The sequence below is a fragment of the Patagioenas fasciata genome, chromosome 18, assembly GCF_037038585.1.
Source record: "Patagioenas fasciata isolate bPatFas1 chromosome 18, bPatFas1.hap1, whole genome shotgun sequence".
Lineage (NCBI taxonomy): Eukaryota > Metazoa > Chordata > Aves > Columbiformes > Columbidae > Patagioenas > Patagioenas fasciata.
In genome coordinates, this window is record NC_092537.1 from 7,337,744 (window position 1) to 7,354,444 (window position 16,701).

The following is a 16,701-nucleotide window of genomic DNA, read 5'->3' on the forward strand; positions in this document are numbered from 1 at the left end:
TCCCTTCAGCCAAACCATTCTGTGATTGTATGAATGTTGGGGAGCAACCCTCATCCTCTCTCTTCTGCCTGTCCCCTTTTCCTCCTCGTCCCTGGTGTTCCTCTCATCTGCTGGCACAGGGGTTGGTCTGTCTGGTCTGGCAGCCCAGTGAGAGAAGCCCCCTGGCCGAAATGGTTTATTGGTTTTGGTAGATCAGACTGTGTCTGGAGTGCTCTTTCTGAATCTTGTGGCCATGGGCAAATCACATACAGTGTCATCCTTTGCACAAGTACTTAGTACTTCAAATTTCAGTGTGTGTAAATGCTTATATCTTTGGAATAATAATAATAGTAGAGTAGTAGTAGGTGGTAAACGCTTACATCTCTGTAATAATAGTAGCAGTTGTAATAATAATACTACCCCAAGATCTCTAATTTTCTCTTTCTGGTCTCAATCTCCCAAATGAAATGGAAATATGCACTTTGTTGAAAAGCATAAAAAGTGATACTGTTTTAATGATCTTTTCAATTTTTGGCTTTGGACAACAGGCACTGGATAGCAGGCACTTGGGTGTGCATGTACACCAGTCTGAGCGGTGCGACCTGAGCCTGGGTTTGCCCTGCAGCAGGTTTGGTACCTGCAGACAGTGGTGCTGTGCCCTCCTGTGGCAGCCTGTCCAGCGTGCTTGGTGTCCTAATAACTCTTCCATTTTCTTTTTTTAAAAGAGAGTTACTCTGTGCCACTATTTTTAAATAATGATTTGAGCATAACATTTTTTAGCCATCCTTTTTAGTTTTTGAGCTTTTACTTACTGTTTTAGGATAAGTGTTCTTAGACATCGTGTTTCGACACGAATCCAAGATGTCCTAGAGATGCTGGAAGTGAAAACATCTAAGAAGTTGTTTCACATGCTCTGTTGTAGAGTTTATAGGAAATCAGTGTTTTTCGTCTTAGTGTTGTAATTTCCCTAAAACATATTTAGCTTAAATACGCAGATGCACACATAGAGGCATAGATTTGTGTGTATGGGAGCCATTTGAGTGGTGGCATGAACTTGGTTGTGTGAACACTGATTGCTCCATCTTCAGCCTGTGTGCTCCCTCTCTTCAGGCACTGGCTACCCAACATTTACAGGAACCAGCTTCTTTGTTGGGTGCTGCTGACTTCTGAGGCTGCCTGGGAAGTGGGAGGTGGGCGAGATAAAGCTGGGGGGGTTGTACAGTTAAAAAAAGATGTGTGGGCTCTCACTAAGGGTAGAGTGTGAAGCCTTTGTCAGCTGTATTCTGGTATATGCTTTACAGTATACAAAATCAGGGCTTTAGACATTGCCTCCTGAAACATTTTTGCAATCTACATACATAGTAAACTAGCCCTGAGTTCTGGTTGTAACAGTTTTCTGTTCAGAATACATTTTATATATTTTATAGTCCGTGTTTTGCCAGCTGTTGGGGAGACTGAAAAACATTATCCCTTTTCTCAGTTCCAGAAAAAAACCAACCAACCAAAACAAAACACAACTAGTCTGATACTAAAGCAATTTTTATTTTTGTTTCCTTTATTTTTTTTTAATGTAGTGCCAGAACCTATTAAGACCAGTTTAAGCCAGCCCCAACCTGCCGGTACCGGTACCAGTACTTCCACCAGCACTATTCCCAACAGCAGCAATGGCAAGCGTGCGTCTGCCAATGGGCAGCAGGCAGCTGCGTCCCGTTACCTGCCTCGTGAGGTGCCTCCACGCTTCCGCCAGCAAGAACAGAAGCAGCTCCTAAAGCGGGGACAACCACTGCCTACTGGGACGCTGAGCGGCACCAGCCCAGCACCGGCTACTGGCCAAGCAGGGGCGAGTCCTCCTCCGACGCAGCAAGGAGCAGGTGGGCAGCATCATCCCAGTAAGACCCAAACAGGTAAGGATTGAAACCCAGGGGGATATTGACTCTTTTCTGTAGTTATGCCATCCACTGTTGGCATGGGCATTGCAAAAATTGAAGCAATGTTAAGAGTTGTCTTCAAACAACAGGATTTGAAGTGAAGCGTATGCTGTTGCTCTTTTTCTTACAGGATATATTGTCTTTTCCAGGATTCAGTTCTAAAAGGTTTTCTTGTTTATTCAGATGCTCAGACCCATGTCTTTTTCCAGTTATTTTTCTCTTTCTTTGATAGTTATAATGAGTATGATCATCAGGAAATGTAAATGTGTCAGTACTGATGATTCTTACAGAGGCTTTGTTAATTTGGATATTTCCAATTTTTTTTCTACCATTTTGGCAATTTTAATGTTCATTAAAGAGAGTTTTGCCTAAAAATATATATAAGTAAAAGATAGGAACTTCGCTTATGTTGTGACACTTCTATGCCTTTATTTGCTTATGCTCTCAATTGTTATTTTCACCTTAGGAAAATAATATTTTGGGAAGAGTAGTTCAGTATTTTAGGCCTTTCTACCACTTCATTCTGTCCTTTGCAGACAGACACACTGACCTTCTCTTGCCTGCTGGAAATAGTGTGTTGAGGAGTAAGTCTCTTAGCTACCTTTTTTCCCTGAGGCTGCTAATGGGAAAGTATGAAACACCTCTCTTATTTGCCCTTCGAGATTGTGTAACTTTTACAATGGAGATGAGCTTAGTCAGTAATTGGTATAAATCACCTTTTCATCACTGCTGTATATGTGTGTTGTGTTAGGCCAAAGCAGGGAATGTTCCAAGATATGGTTATCTATGGCTTAGGAAAAGTTATCTGGATTAAGTCACAAGGGGGTTTTTGATATCTTGAATATTAGTAATTTCTGTGTGATCTCAAGCGTCACTCATTATCACTCATTAGCTCTGTCAGATATCGCAAAGTGTGGATCTGAACTGTCTGCAGTTTTTTCCTTTGGGCATTAGCGAATCTTTCACTATTTTGGCTGTACTTGCTGCTGTGACACTGAACTCCAGCAGAGAAAATTGTTTGGTGTTGTCCTTAGAAGTTTTAGTTAGGTAAGAAAAAATATCTCTCAAATTCTAGCTTTGATACCTGTCGGACTAATATTGCATGTTAGATATATTTTTTTATATATAAATACATTAATATATGTGTGTGTATATATATATGTATATATATATATAGATATATATAGCTAGATGTTTATTATTTTATTTTCAGAAAGACAGATTGACCAACTTAAGTGGCTCAGGCTGAGGGCCAGTACTAGACTTTTGGCAAGCATCATTATAGATATATCTGAAACATCTTTGTTTGATCTTTAAGAAACACACTGTAAATCATGAAACAAAGTCCACCATAAATCATAACATAATCCATAAAAGAATTTGGCTTGTCAGAGTATAGGACTAGCTGTCTGACTTTGATCTTGCCAGATGCAATTGTGCCTTGAAGTTTTAGACTTGTTTTCCTGATTCCTATTTTAACTTGGTTTGTCAGCCTGGCAACTATCAGCAGATGTTTTACACTGTTAAATTAGTTTGCTTTTTTACTCTTTTTGCTACTTTTCTGTCACTGTTGGGAAGATTCAGCACATAGTAAAAGCCAGTACAAAAGAGAGGAGGAGTGCAGCAGCTTTTCTGCTTCATATTATATTCCACATTTCACAAAAATAAGCTAACCGGTATGAAATGCTTAGCAGAAATACTACTTGAAAGCAATTAGTGCACAGGTTCAGAATTGTTAGGTTGTTGTTTACTGTGTAAACTCTAAACAAAAGCTTTCAAAGGCACCTGAAAACCTGTGTGCACTTCTTGGAGCAGGGAAGAGAATCTTAACCAAGCTGAATGCTTGGCTGCTTTTTTGTCTGCTGACAGCAAGGGGTTATGTTTTGAGACTTTGGTGGTTGCATCTTCCTTGCTGAGTGTTAGAGCTGATTTAGTTCTCTTTCCAGCAGGTGGAGCATCAGTTCATTTACTAACTATAGTTACAGGAGCTATAGCTCAGTATTTAACCACAGCTGTGGGCCTGGCTGCTTTCTGAGGATCTCACTTGTGAGAGACCTTTGTAGCCATGAAGTACATATATTGACAGGCTTATTCAGTCTCTCTTACTGGCTTCATCTTCACCTTCATGAACATAAAGAGCAAAAACTAAGAAGTGTATCCAGGGAAGGCCAAAACCTTTTCGTCTCAGCTGCTAGGATTTGGGTAACTAATAGCCTTGAGATTCTATATCCTGAAAGCCTCCAGCACATAAGTTATAAATTTTCCTTGAAGTTTAGTTCCAACTGGATCGTATTTTTGTGAATATGAAAATAATGAATTTTAAACATGAGGATTCTGACTGAACAGTACCTTGTAAGAAGGAAACCATTCACCTCTCTCCTCTTATCATCAATAGCAACTGTATTCCTTTAAATGTCTCTGGTCCCCTGTGCGTTCCACTTACTAAAGAGTCTTTGCAAGTAAAAGTTCTCTGCGAAAGAGAAGGAACAAAGTAATCTAAATTGTCCAGAAGAATCAGCGTAGGCGCCTGTTCCGCATATAAACAGGAATTTTGTATGTCTGAACAGCAGCTGCATTGCGGGAGAACAATCACTTCATGAAATTTGGTGTCTTCAGAGTCCTCTGGCAGTCACTGGTGTGTAAGTGCTTGGGGTTTCTCCCGCCCTGGTAACCTGGCCTAACCAGAGCTGGTTGCACCTGAGTGGGGTTCTGCAGCTTCTTTATCCTCGTGGTGAACTTTGCTTTGATGGATGACCTGGTATTAATCAAAGAGCCACAATTATTCAAGGTAGCATCTTGTATTCAGAAGATGCTGAGTAAATTAATATCTGTAGCCTTTCTTTTTGTGGAGTCATATTTCTTCATATTTAACTTGAAATTATGCAACCATGTTCCTTCCAGGCCTGATTCATAAGAAGGTGGATACAAGGAAGGCTGTTATAGAGGCATTGCCAGCCTCTTCACCGTAAAAATCATGCTGTTTTATCTCTTAATTCTCTTATCAGCAGTCTGTGTTATCTGCTGCCTTGGCCTATCCGAAACACTTATCAGAACTCTGACTGCAATGTCATGAATTAAAAAGGATGTTCCGCCAATGTAAGGAAAGTGAGAATTAATGACCACTAATATATTCTTTGTCAGGTTTATCGTCTGGAAATATCAGTGAAGTAGATGAGAGTGGTGATTTTTTGTTTCTCTTTTAAGGTAATCTATAAAACATTAACTAGGTAAACTGTTAAGGGAAGAAATTAAAATGTTTCCAATTTGGTAGAATATTTTAGAAATGTTATTCGTTGAAAAGTCTTTTATTCATTATGAACTATTATAAAACTTTTCTATAGTACTTTAAAGCATTTTCTGTAGAACAGTTATTTGTCTGGAACTTTTATCTTGAGCTACAAAGCTTGTTCTCGACATGCCACCTCTGATCCCTTTCAGGATTACACTGAGGGAAAGCTCTATCTGTAATTTATGAGCATATTCTAATATCCAGTCTAGTTTGTTATTTTTACTTAAAGATGGAGCATTTTCTCTTTTCCCTCCCCACTTTGTCAGTCACAGAATCCCAGAATGTCAGGGATTGGAAGGGACCTGGAAAGCTCATCCAGTCCAATCCGCCAACCGGAGCAGGAACACCCAGCTGAGGTTCCACAGGAAGGTGTCCAGGCGGGTTTGAATGTCTGCAGAGAAGGAGACTCCACAACCTCCCTGGGCAGCCTGGGCCAGGCTCTGTCACCCTTACTGAGAAGTTTCTTCTCAAATTAAAGTGGAACCTCTTGAGTTCCAGTTTGAACCCATGACCCCTTGTCCTATCAGTGGTTGTCACCGAGAAGAGCCTGGCTCCATCCTCCTGACACTCACCCTTTAGATATCTGTAAACATTAATGAGGTCACCCCTCAGTCTCCTCTTCTCCAACCAACTCCAGTAAATTTAGAGAATAGTTAACTTCCCTTACTAGGGTGTGAGGCATTAATGGAATGATCCTTTTTTACCGTGTGATCTAAAAGAATTAAGGTAATTTTGGGAAAAAGCCATGGGAGATTAAAAATAACAAGTAATATATCCTTCTTTGTTTCTTTACAAATTATGGAGTTTGTATAGCAGTCTCCAGGCAATCACTGTATGTTTGATGATTATAAGAAAGAAGATCAAAAGAAGTAATCAGTTTTTCTTGAAGATGCCTTTCACTTTTCTGCGATTCAGCAAAGTGAAACCAACATCCATCAACTCCAAAGAAATGTACCGTGTCCTGCAGGAGTCATGATGAAACTTTTACGTGTCTTTTGTAGTTGCAAGTAGTAGAGTATTTTGTGGAAGGGGTCTGTAACATATGTTTCCAAAAGTCTAAAAAGAAACCAAAGCCAGTCATTCATGTAGGAGTCAAAATGAGAGAACACACAAGCATTGTGGAAACTGAGGAGTTACACTTTTAATTTGTTTTATCTGTTGTTTTCTGGGATGTGAGCATTTGACAGCAGTTACAGAGATGTATTTTCCTGCTGTGGGCTGGCACCAGATTCTGTGCTGAGCTTTTCTGTTCTATGAAGCTTGAAGTTTTATTTAATGTTTCAAGATTTCTTTAGGTGCAGTTTGCATATTCATGCTTGTGGCATTGGTATGTGCATGTCAACGTGTTGTGGCCAGTTGGAAGTTGCGGAGTGCTGTTGTGTGGCAGGTTAACTTTTCATATAAATCTGTATTAACTTTGCTTTGGTAATTTTTTTTAGGACGCAAAATTAGAAAACAACCTGCTTTCTGTTAAAATCATGTCTGATAATACTAGTTTTGAACATCCATTCTTTTAACTGTGCGTTACTTTATTGTTCCTTCTAACAGCAATTTTATACAGTTGTAAAGTCAAATTTGGATAAAAGTTTTAGGGAGAGATAAGATCTTTTCTAAACCACTCAATATAGTTGGGAAACACAGATAAGCTTTGACACACAGTTGTTTCACCAGACATACCAAAGCAGTGGTGACCTTCAGGGTAAATGCATGTTTGAACAGTTGCCCAGTTTAGCTTATTGTACTTTGTGATGACTGTAGGTAAGGCATAATATACCAAAGTAGGTCTGTAGCATATGAATAAAGTCACGTTTCAAACGTCTGTAGTAAGATTTAGCTTGATTTCCCGGAGGCATGGCAAACAGGCTGATTTTTAATGAATAAAGCACATGTGGAAGCCGCCTTTATGGAAATGATTTGCTGAACTTTATCTTTTGGGGCTCCTATTGTGTAGTTCCACTAGCAGAATATCTTTGTTGGCAAAACATGACCGTGTTTTTGCTTTTAGTTGGAAAGTTATAGAATTAAAACCCAAAACTTCAGAAATTGATTTATTCAGGATCTTCTGCAAGCAGTGGGTTTTGTATGTAATAGTTAAAACACTAAACACTATGAAGTAGATATCAGGGATTAGATGATAGCAAATACACTTTTTTTTTTTAAGTGCACTCCGTAATACCTGGACTATGTGTATTGTTGTGTCGTGGCTGTTGGTCTCGAATGAAGTAGCTTGGTGATGTTTCTTTGTAGACACAAGGGCTGGCTATTCCTGCTACTTCTGTGGAAGGTAACTGTATATAGCAAACACACGATGTTTATCTGCAAGAAAACTGCTCTAACAGCTTTCACATTTCACATCACTTGACAAGGTGTTGGCCACAATTTGCAGAGCAGTTCTCTGTACAGCTCATCAACTACACACACTCTGCAGTGTGGCTGTGTAAATGTTTTCCTGCTAGTGGGATCACATTTGATGTTATGCCATTTGTTAAAAATGAAGGAAATTACCAGTATTTGTTTTGATTACATCTTTTGCCAACAGTCTCATCAAGTTAGCGTTGGAAAGGGATGCTCAGGTACCACCAGAGGTTGTATGAGTGGTGCTTACATTTCTTGCCTCTTGTTTTTTTCCTCAGGGGTTTGTTTAGCATTTGGTGGTGCTTGTTGTCTGGTACATGTCCCTGGAAATCAGGCAGTGTTGCCAAAGGTAACTAGTGACAGGTATATGTTTAGACAAAAGGAAAAAAGAATCATACAATACCAAAAATGTAGCAGTTAACATAGAGACAGGATTGAGCCAGTGCTGTCTTGGATGTTCTCCTGAGTGATGAACATCTTCTGAATTGCAGTAATGGGAAAGTCTGAGAGAGGTGAGTCTCCACTGGTAAAGGGTTTTGTCTCCCATGTAAATTTTCAAAAATTCCATATAATGCTTTGAATATAGATGGAGAAGTGCCAAGCTCTGTGTAGCACAAATACGAGCATTATGAATGAAAAATGATGGTAAAAACTCATCAGTAAACTAATCTTTGGAATGAATTTTTCTGTATTGTGTATGTTATCTGACATCAGGCAGCAGAGCGTGAAAAATAAATCTGCTGCTTCAAATCTATTTGACAGTGATTAGAATTTTTCACTGGGAGAAGGAAAAATAGAAATCTGTAAAAGGATAAATAACTGAGATGCCTTTATGGTTTTGCTGTCCTCGCTTTCAAAGAGAGAGGCTGTGCAAAAGCATCATGACTCAAAGACTGCTGCTTTTGCTTCGGAATGGGCAGACCTGCATCCTATGTGTCGAGGGCTGTGCTCTAGTGATGGCCAGAAACATGAAGTGCCCGGGTGTCTGTGGGAAAAGGTCAGGAGACAAAGAGTCTGGCAAGTTGCTAAAAAGTGCGGATGGCAATTTTCTGACAAAGCACGCGAGGAGCCCGAGTGGCAGGACCTGTCTCTGATGGCAGGGAAGTAAAAGGCAGAAAGCAACTAAGGTCAAAGTGACTGGGAAATAAGCGTTTGGTCCTGAGGAAGAGCGGCAAGGGAGTAGTGTCATGTGAAAATGATCAGAAAGCTGGATTTATACAGCTCAACAAACAGGTATCGAATTACAACAAACATGAAAAACAAAGAAGTTTGTAGATATTAGGAAAAAAAATCCAGAGAACAAAAAGACAACATTTTCTTAAGTCCGTTACTGAAAGGAAGGCCAAGGGAACTGGTCTGACGTTCAGCAGGGAGAACCATTGATCAGTGGCATCAGGAGTACTTCAAGTGGTTTTCCCTTCGTCTGTGAACTAACGATTGACTTAGAACTGGGGCTACAGTGAGTCAGAGTACGTAAGGAAAGAAAATATTTCAAATTGTCTAGAAGTGATGAAGTTCATAGTAGACTACATTGAGGCTGGGTTGCAGCAATCTGGCCTGCCAGCATTCTTTCAGAGTGCGAGAACGTGAAAACAGAAAGTAAAACAACCACTGTTAAAAGGTAAAAAAGGAGAGAGTGGGGATTTACAGGTTCTAATCCTCTAGAATGATATTGGAAAAAATAACGTAAACAGCTATTTCTGTGCATTTAGAACTGTGCAAGAGAGAAGAACAGAGCCAGCTTGGGTTTGTGGAGAGCAGGTCATGCCAAAGAAGAGTGGTTCCATCAGCACTGCAAAATGGGAGGGAAAGTCATGTCCTAGAAGTCGACTTTGTGCTTTTAACAGTGCCTCAGAAGACTTTCTCATGCTGGATGTGTGGTGATGTAAATATGTGGGAAGTATAAGATTAAACTACTGCAAGAACTCTCATTGCTGCTCTGGGAGTTGCTATCAGTTCTTATTGGCAAAGTGAGAACATTTTGAGTGAGTGCAAATTTGTACTCTTTGATACTTCCATCAATCTTTTGGCAATAAACAACAGCCTTCATTACCAAACTAGAGAAGAGTGCAAGGCAACTGTAAGGCAAAATTACAATATGGAATAGTGCTGGCAAAATTCTGAAATTGAATGAGAGGTAAAGAAAAGGGAAAAGTTCTTTATTTTGGCTAGAGCAGCTCTGTACACAAATACAGTTACGTGAGTATCACACAGCAAAAACAGAGCTGGAGTTGGTCACAGGGTAAACCAGATCAATGCTGTCATGCTGTTGAAGACAAATGTACTGAGGGAAATAAATACTGCTTTCCATGAGGCCCTTCTGATAGAGCCTCTGAATATTGAGTCCAGTTTGGGATACTGTGCTTTCAGAAGGAAGGGAAGAGCAGAGGAATGCAACAGGAATGAGTAGAGATCTTGAAAAAGAGCCTTGCAAAGAGTGAAGGAATTGCAGGTACTAAGTCAAAGAAAGACTGGCATTAGAAATGCAGAAACACCTAAATGACTGCCGCTAGGATGAAAATTTTATGTTCTGTATGCCTGTGATGGATCAGATAAGAAGTAATGGGCTTAAATTTCAACAAGGAAGATGAAGGTTAGACATTAAGTAGAGTGTGCCAAGATGAAAGTTATCTTAGAAGTGAGCCAAAGCCCTGGGGAAGGTGCAGTCTCTGTTACTTGAGGGTTTCCTTGTTGGGTTGGGTGAGTGTCACTGATGTCAGGAGACCAGCTTAGACCCAGCGAGTGCTCTGCATGACCTCTCTGATCCCCTTTTTTAATTTTCAGGGCTGCGGTGGCACCTGGGCTTGAGTTTGCACACAAACTTTGGGGTGGGCTCTGACACTGCCTTGGGGTTCTGTGTTGCCTTCCTGTGTACCTTGCTTGGGAAACAGAGGCCTCTTGAATTTACAAGTACCTGCCTCCATAAATTGAAGTAGATTTCAGTAAGTTTACAATATGAATAAGAAAAATAGAAGCAACATATGAATGCGTCATATGTTCTCTTCCAGTTTTGACATACCACTTTAACTAATGGAAACTTCAATCATGCATAGCTGATATAAAGTAATATAACAATCCGCAACAATATTTTGATTTTAAAGTTATTTCAAAATTGACTCTCCAGCACAGTTTCTAGTTGCGTTTGAAATAGTTTTCTAAACGAAAGCAAAACCAAGCAGATTTGATTTTCATTCATCTATTGTTCTTAAAATGAGGTTAAACCTGTCCAGTATTTAGAGACTATTGCAAAGAAACATGTCTTCAGAAGGAAACCAACTATTTTCAGGAGTACTTTAGTGGAACAGTTCTTGAGCCAAGAATAGCAGCAGCGATTGTGCTTTGGTAGTGAAGTGGCAGCAATTCTGAGAATGCAGCCAGACCTTTAAAGAGACATGAGTTGTGTGCAGCCCAGTGCAAGAGGGTGACACTGCTCAGGTGAACACCTGACAAGAATTGAAACAGCAAATCTAAAACGTGCTCTGCTTACTGCGTAATTAATATGTATTTGGGGCAGACAGGAGGAGGAGGAAGAGCAAAGAAGTGAGCAGGGGAAATAATTGTGAGAGAGTGTATTAGACATACTGAAAGCTTGTGTGTAAATGATCCCTTGGGATTTGTATATATGCATTGAAAAAAGTTATCATCTACATGTGTTCTTATAGAATTTGTGATGAAAACATTTATCTACCCCCACCACCACCTTCTGTTCACACTCTGCATGTTCAAATGTCTCAAAGTGAACCAGCCCTCTCCAGCCTGCGGTTGGGAAAAGATGGTGGGTCCCCCCTTCTGCAGGAGGCAGAGAGTACCCTGGTCTGTGACGTTTGGGGCAGTTTTCGGTGTTTATAAACAGCAGTGCCTTTGATTAATATGCTCGCATGTTTGCCACTTAGATCTTTTTGCAATAGAGGCAGGGAAGTCATTAGGGGCTTGGCAGCAGGCCCGTGTGCAGCTGGGGCTGCTGCTCCCCCAGTGAGGCGGGAGTTGCCGAGGAGGTGTCAGTGGGGCAGGGGCTGTCAGTGAGGGCAGGCAGGAGGTGTTGATGGGGCAGGGGCTGTCAATGGGGCAGGCAGGAGGTGTCAGTGGGGCAGGAGCTCTTGGCGAGGCAGGCAGGAGATGTCGATGGGGCAGGAAGGGGCTGTCAGTGGGGAGGGCAGGAGGTGTTGGTGGGGCAGGCAGGAAGTGTCGATGGGGCAGGCAGGGGCTGTTAGTGAGGAAGGTAGGAGGTGTCAGTGGGGCAAGCAAGAGGTATTGGTGTGTCAGGCAGGAGGACACTGGGCAGGAGCCGTCGGTGGGGCAGGAGCTGTTGGTAGGGCAGGCAGAAGGATACCAGGCAGGAGCTGTCATTGGGGCAGGCAGGGGGTGTTGGTGGGGCAGGTGGAAGCTGTCTGTGGGGCAGGAGGTGCCAGTGGGGCAGGCAGGAGGGGCCATTGGAGCAGGCAGGGGGTGTCGGTGGGGCAGGAGGTGGCCGTGGGGCAGAACGACGCGGGGCAGGAGGCGGGAGCCGCTGCCTGTGCAGGCGGTCGGCAGCGCCCGCGTCTTCTCTTGGCTGACTTTCAAAAACAGAAGAAAAGCAGCCAGGCTGCTAATTGTAGCTGGGTCCTGAAGTGAAAATGTTTTGTGACAGTTGAAAGAATTTAAAGAGGAAGGAAGATCGGTTTAGTGTCAGCTGCAATTAGATAATCAAAGCTTAAAAACCCCACTCTGTTGATACCTTCACCTAGAGCGGGGGAGCGGAGCGAGGGAAGGGGGAGGAGGGCTGTGCGTGGAAAGGGCATTTCCACAGCCAGTGCAGCCGAGGCCCGAGCTCGCTCGCAGGTTGTCTGGGCGCTCGCTCGCACAGAGCGATTTTCTTGGCAGCTCTACAGGATGAGGCTCACACTGTACACAGCCGACATATTGAAGCCGAGAGCCCTGGAGAACGTAGATGCAGGAGTAGAAACAGCTCTGCACACAATGTAGCGTCTCCTAGGATGGTTGGGCGACTCCTTTCTTCAGGTATTTTATTACCCATCAGCCCTTTTTAGAGCCAAAAAAAAAAAAAGAAAGTAACCCTAACCCTGAGAAAATAGCATCTGCTTCTGTTAAATCAATTTATTACATAACATTTCAGAGCGAGCGCAGCAGCACAGCGTCCTAAGCTTTTGGCTGCGTTTCAGGTTTGATAAAATGGCGTCTTCGCAGCGAGCTGCTTGCTAAAGATACATTGCACCCAGCAGAAAAATGCTATTATTTGATGTTTTCTACTGCTGCTTTTGTTTCGGAGAGGTAGCACTTAGTGAAATCTCTACTAATCATGAAAAATGTTTAGTTTTGCTTGTGCTCTTAATGCATTTAGAAGCTTTCAGCATCAGAGGAAAGGAACTACATTTTAATGTCGTGGTGCAGAAAATTAAAACGGGATAATAGGCTTTCCCTCTTGTGTACTTAACTATGGTATAGTTTTAAAATAAAGCAGGCTGCTTTATTCAGTGCTTCCATCTCTTTTCTGTCTTTCCACATTATGTACGCGGTTCGAGATTTCAGCTTGCTAACATCTGTGGGGCTTGCTGTAAGTCCGCTTTGTAAGTGGCTTCAAATAGATGACAGCTTTGAAATGTGTCCCTTGCCTCAGCGAACGCCTAGAGCTGGATGGAGCAGGCAGCCTGAAATATTAGCACGACAATTCCCAGATTTTCTGCTTTATTTTATTCTTTACAATAGGTGCTTGTATCATCTTTTTGTCTTAGGAATTAACCTACATTTGATCCAGCACTTAAAATGTTTCTGGAAATTCTGATTTAATTCAAACTTAGGAAAAAAAAATAATATAGTCTTTTAAAGATCTGCTCATGTTGAATTGAAAACTGTTTCTTCTGGGGAGAGAAAGTAATTTGCCCTTTTTTCCTGATTTCCTGCTGACAATCACTAACCTTTGTGTGACTAGTAAAACCCCCAGCAGGGCTGTCACTGGCCTTGGGGGTTTTTCTGTCTCCTGCGTGTCAAAGCAAACAGCGCTGGCCGTAATCTGTCCTTTGGGCAGGACGGGACGAGCCAATGAACCTGGGTGCTGTTACGCCGACTAACATGAGCTGGAAAATAAAACTGGGAATAAGAGAGAGAGTCACTATTAGATCTGATTTAAAATTGGATGGGCAAAACTTGTTATTAATGTGGTTCTCATTAAAAGTTTATCCCAGGCTTTGGTATTGCTCGCCCTCTCCACACTCCAGCTCCTAAATCAGCTGAGTGTTATTTTATAGTTGAGGATGCAGAATTTTACCAAGCAGCATTTGAGCTAATGACAGTAATGGAAGTTCCAAAGATGCAGTTTATTTTAGCACAGCTGAATAAAAATGAAAAATACTATTGTAAATGACATTTTCAGAGGAGGATTGAAGCTTTGGGGAAACTGCTTGTGCAGTTTTGTGTGTTTTGCTTGTCTATGAAATGAACAGCTTCTCCCGTTTCACTCCACTCATACTTTACATTTGTAATCTATGTAAACATCAAACTGATTTTGTAAGCGATTATTCATGTTCATTAGCAAACATAGCCAAAAATGTTTTCTATTTTTAATACGTACTAAATTGAAGTTGGTGTTGGGTGCAGTGTAGAATAACACCAGCAATCTCCTCCCAGCTCATTAAGGATATTATTTGAAAAACAAAATAAAGTACAGCCCTCATGCTTATTGGTAGGGCTGATGCATTTTTCAGGTAGCGTGTATGATTGCAATTTGACAGAAGTTGTATGCTTGTTTAAAACAACTTAGAGCTGTTATTCGCGGCTTAATTTTTCCTTCCTGATTGCTGAAGAAACGCTGTTAATCAAGGGAACCCATATTTATTAAAAAAGATGCATAATTTAATTTTTCAGACACAAAGTTCTAATTTCAAACTCGATTTCACTTTGAGCTGTACCTGCGCCAGGATTTCCTGACACCGAATACCTGCGGTTCCTGTTCCTGAGGTTTTGGTTAAAGTCTTTGCTGGGGTCAGAGGAAGGGTAGAAGTGCTTCTGGTGGACGGCGGTGCCTTGGGTCTGACCTTTGCGTAAATACAGAGCAACTGATTCTTAAGAATTATTTTGCTAAATGTGTTTCCCACTTCTGTCTTAACAGCTTTGAAAAGAAAATACTGGCAATTTTTATGAAGAGTTGCTTTCCTAGAAAGTTGCAGGAAATTTCTGCGTTCAAAAAAACCCAACTAACCAACCAAAAAATTCTCTAGATTTAATAATCTAAAATATTTTGCTTTCATTGTTTTTCCCTGATGTTTGAAGTCCTTATGGGTTAAGTAGGACTGTGCTGCTCTTTGGTTATTTAAATTATAGGAAAGATCTTGTAATCTGGAGAAAATGGAAAATCTTTTGGTTATTTGCTTGTAGAGACAAGAATATAGAAAGTTCTCTCTTAGCAGAGTCACAGTTTCTGCACCTCTTTAGATTGTGATTTTTTTTTTCCTTTACCTGTCCTGTTTCTTCCAAGTTTTAGAGCAGCAGCCTTGGTGTTCTGATCAGTCAGTGGTTATTGTTGGGGATATAATCTGAGTCTCAGTAACAGGAACTATGCGACCGGCATGCGAAAAGGAGGAATTATGAGTTGCAATCCAAGAGCTGTGGCCACGCCAGATGTACCTGGTGCGATACTGTGATGTGCTTATCCCAGCTGAGACACTTGGCCATTTTCTGCTTTTAACGTGGGCATCTCTTGGTCTTCATAGTTCTTACCCCTCATAATTTTACTTTCTTCTCTTTTATGTGACTGCTCTTCAAAATCCTGGAATCATATTTAATGAATTGTTTTGCTCCCTACTCTCAGGAGTCTGTCTAAGCTGTTTTGTCATCTTTCTCTTCCAATCCCACCCCTTCCCTTTACTTTGTCTCCTGGCTGCTCTCAAACTTGAGCATCACTTTAACCACTATCCTTGGGCGAGAGGGTAAAGAGAAAGCAATGATTAAACAAGCAGCTGTCTTCCACTCTTCCTAGTGCCATTTTTGTGGGGTTTGAGACATCTTCCTCTGTGCTCTTGATCCTTCTTCCCACACCTGCCTTGCACAGACACTCTTGCCTTGAGCAGCACCATCCTGCTCTCTGGCACTCGCACATGTAGCTTAGATTTCAGCCTTGACAAGACCTTTTTGTTGGAACAATGTATTTCAAGCCGCTTTTAAGCCTTTCTGTCACGTCTGAACTGTAGTGCCGAATCTCACCACCCACAGTGTTGAAAAAAATCTCACGTAACTCTTCTTATCTGGTTCCTTGCTTGCCTCAACTTCTTATCTTCTGGCCTGGCCTGCCGCGGCTTTTTTCCTTTGTTCATTTCTGTTCTGCTAAGAATGCCGCTTGGCTCATTTTTCTGACCCTGTTGACCCTTTTTAAAGTCATTTGAATGGCTTTCTTTCACCTTCTGTGCCTTATCTGGGATTCTCGTCTCTATTTAACACCTGTGCAGCAAACCTGGGTTATCAGGTAAATTTTCAACCTACTTCCTTAGCTCTGTAATGTAACCAGTCGGCTTTATCCAGAACTAACGTGATGATTTTCCTTTCTAGCCGTTGCACATAGGGGAGAGAATCCAGGTAAATCCAAGTGGCTCCTTTCACCTTCTCTTTTGGATTTGTCACATGCTTTTCAATTATTTAGCCCTTTCTGTTGGGCTTTTGCTGGCATCATGAGATGGGTGATGACCTAAGACTCTTTTCCTTTCTCTGACATTCATACTTTGCCTTTGATTGATTTATGGTAAAAAAACAAGCAAGCTGCACTCTCTCCTGGTTTACTGTGTTCTTTCTTCATCTTGATAAATCTTTATGAGGCAACCAAGTAATCACCCCTCTCCCATGAAAAGCTACAGGTGAAATGTGTGAATAAGAAGACTTTGTCAAAGAGAGAGGACTTTTTATATTCTTGGAACAATTTTCTGCAGTAATAGAATACCTCTAACTGGAGGCAGTTAGAAGAGCTAATCACACCAAAATATTTGTGATTTAAATGAATGCATATTAGGCATCTACTGTTAACAGCTTATTTGGGAGGTTTGTTGCATCCATCTTCCCCACAAAATATTCTTCTTATTAAAATAATAAAAAATAAGAAGTCATGTTTCGACAGATTTACCGCAAGTAAAAATTAATGACATCCACAATTTTGAACTTACATGTACGAAG

The 16,701-nt window shown here is 41.2% G+C and overlaps 1 protein-coding gene across 14 annotated transcripts in view; it reads left to right on the forward strand.

The window, feature by feature from the left end:
* Positions 1 to 16,701, forward strand: part of TNRC6C (trinucleotide repeat containing adaptor 6C) — a 281,325-nt gene that overhangs the window by 227,514 nt on the left and 37,110 nt on the right. For 13 of the 14 annotated variants that reach the window (XM_071816681.1, XM_071816683.1, XM_071816687.1 and 10 more), the window contains one exon: positions 1,554 to 1,883. In XM_071816681.1, the coding sequence (XP_071672782.1) occupies positions 1,554 to 1,883 (330 nt within the window). Of the gene's footprint in view, positions 1 to 1,553; positions 1,884 to 12,352; positions 12,550 to 16,701 lie in introns of those variants that run through there. The other variant, XM_071816688.1, reaches the window with a different exon arrangement.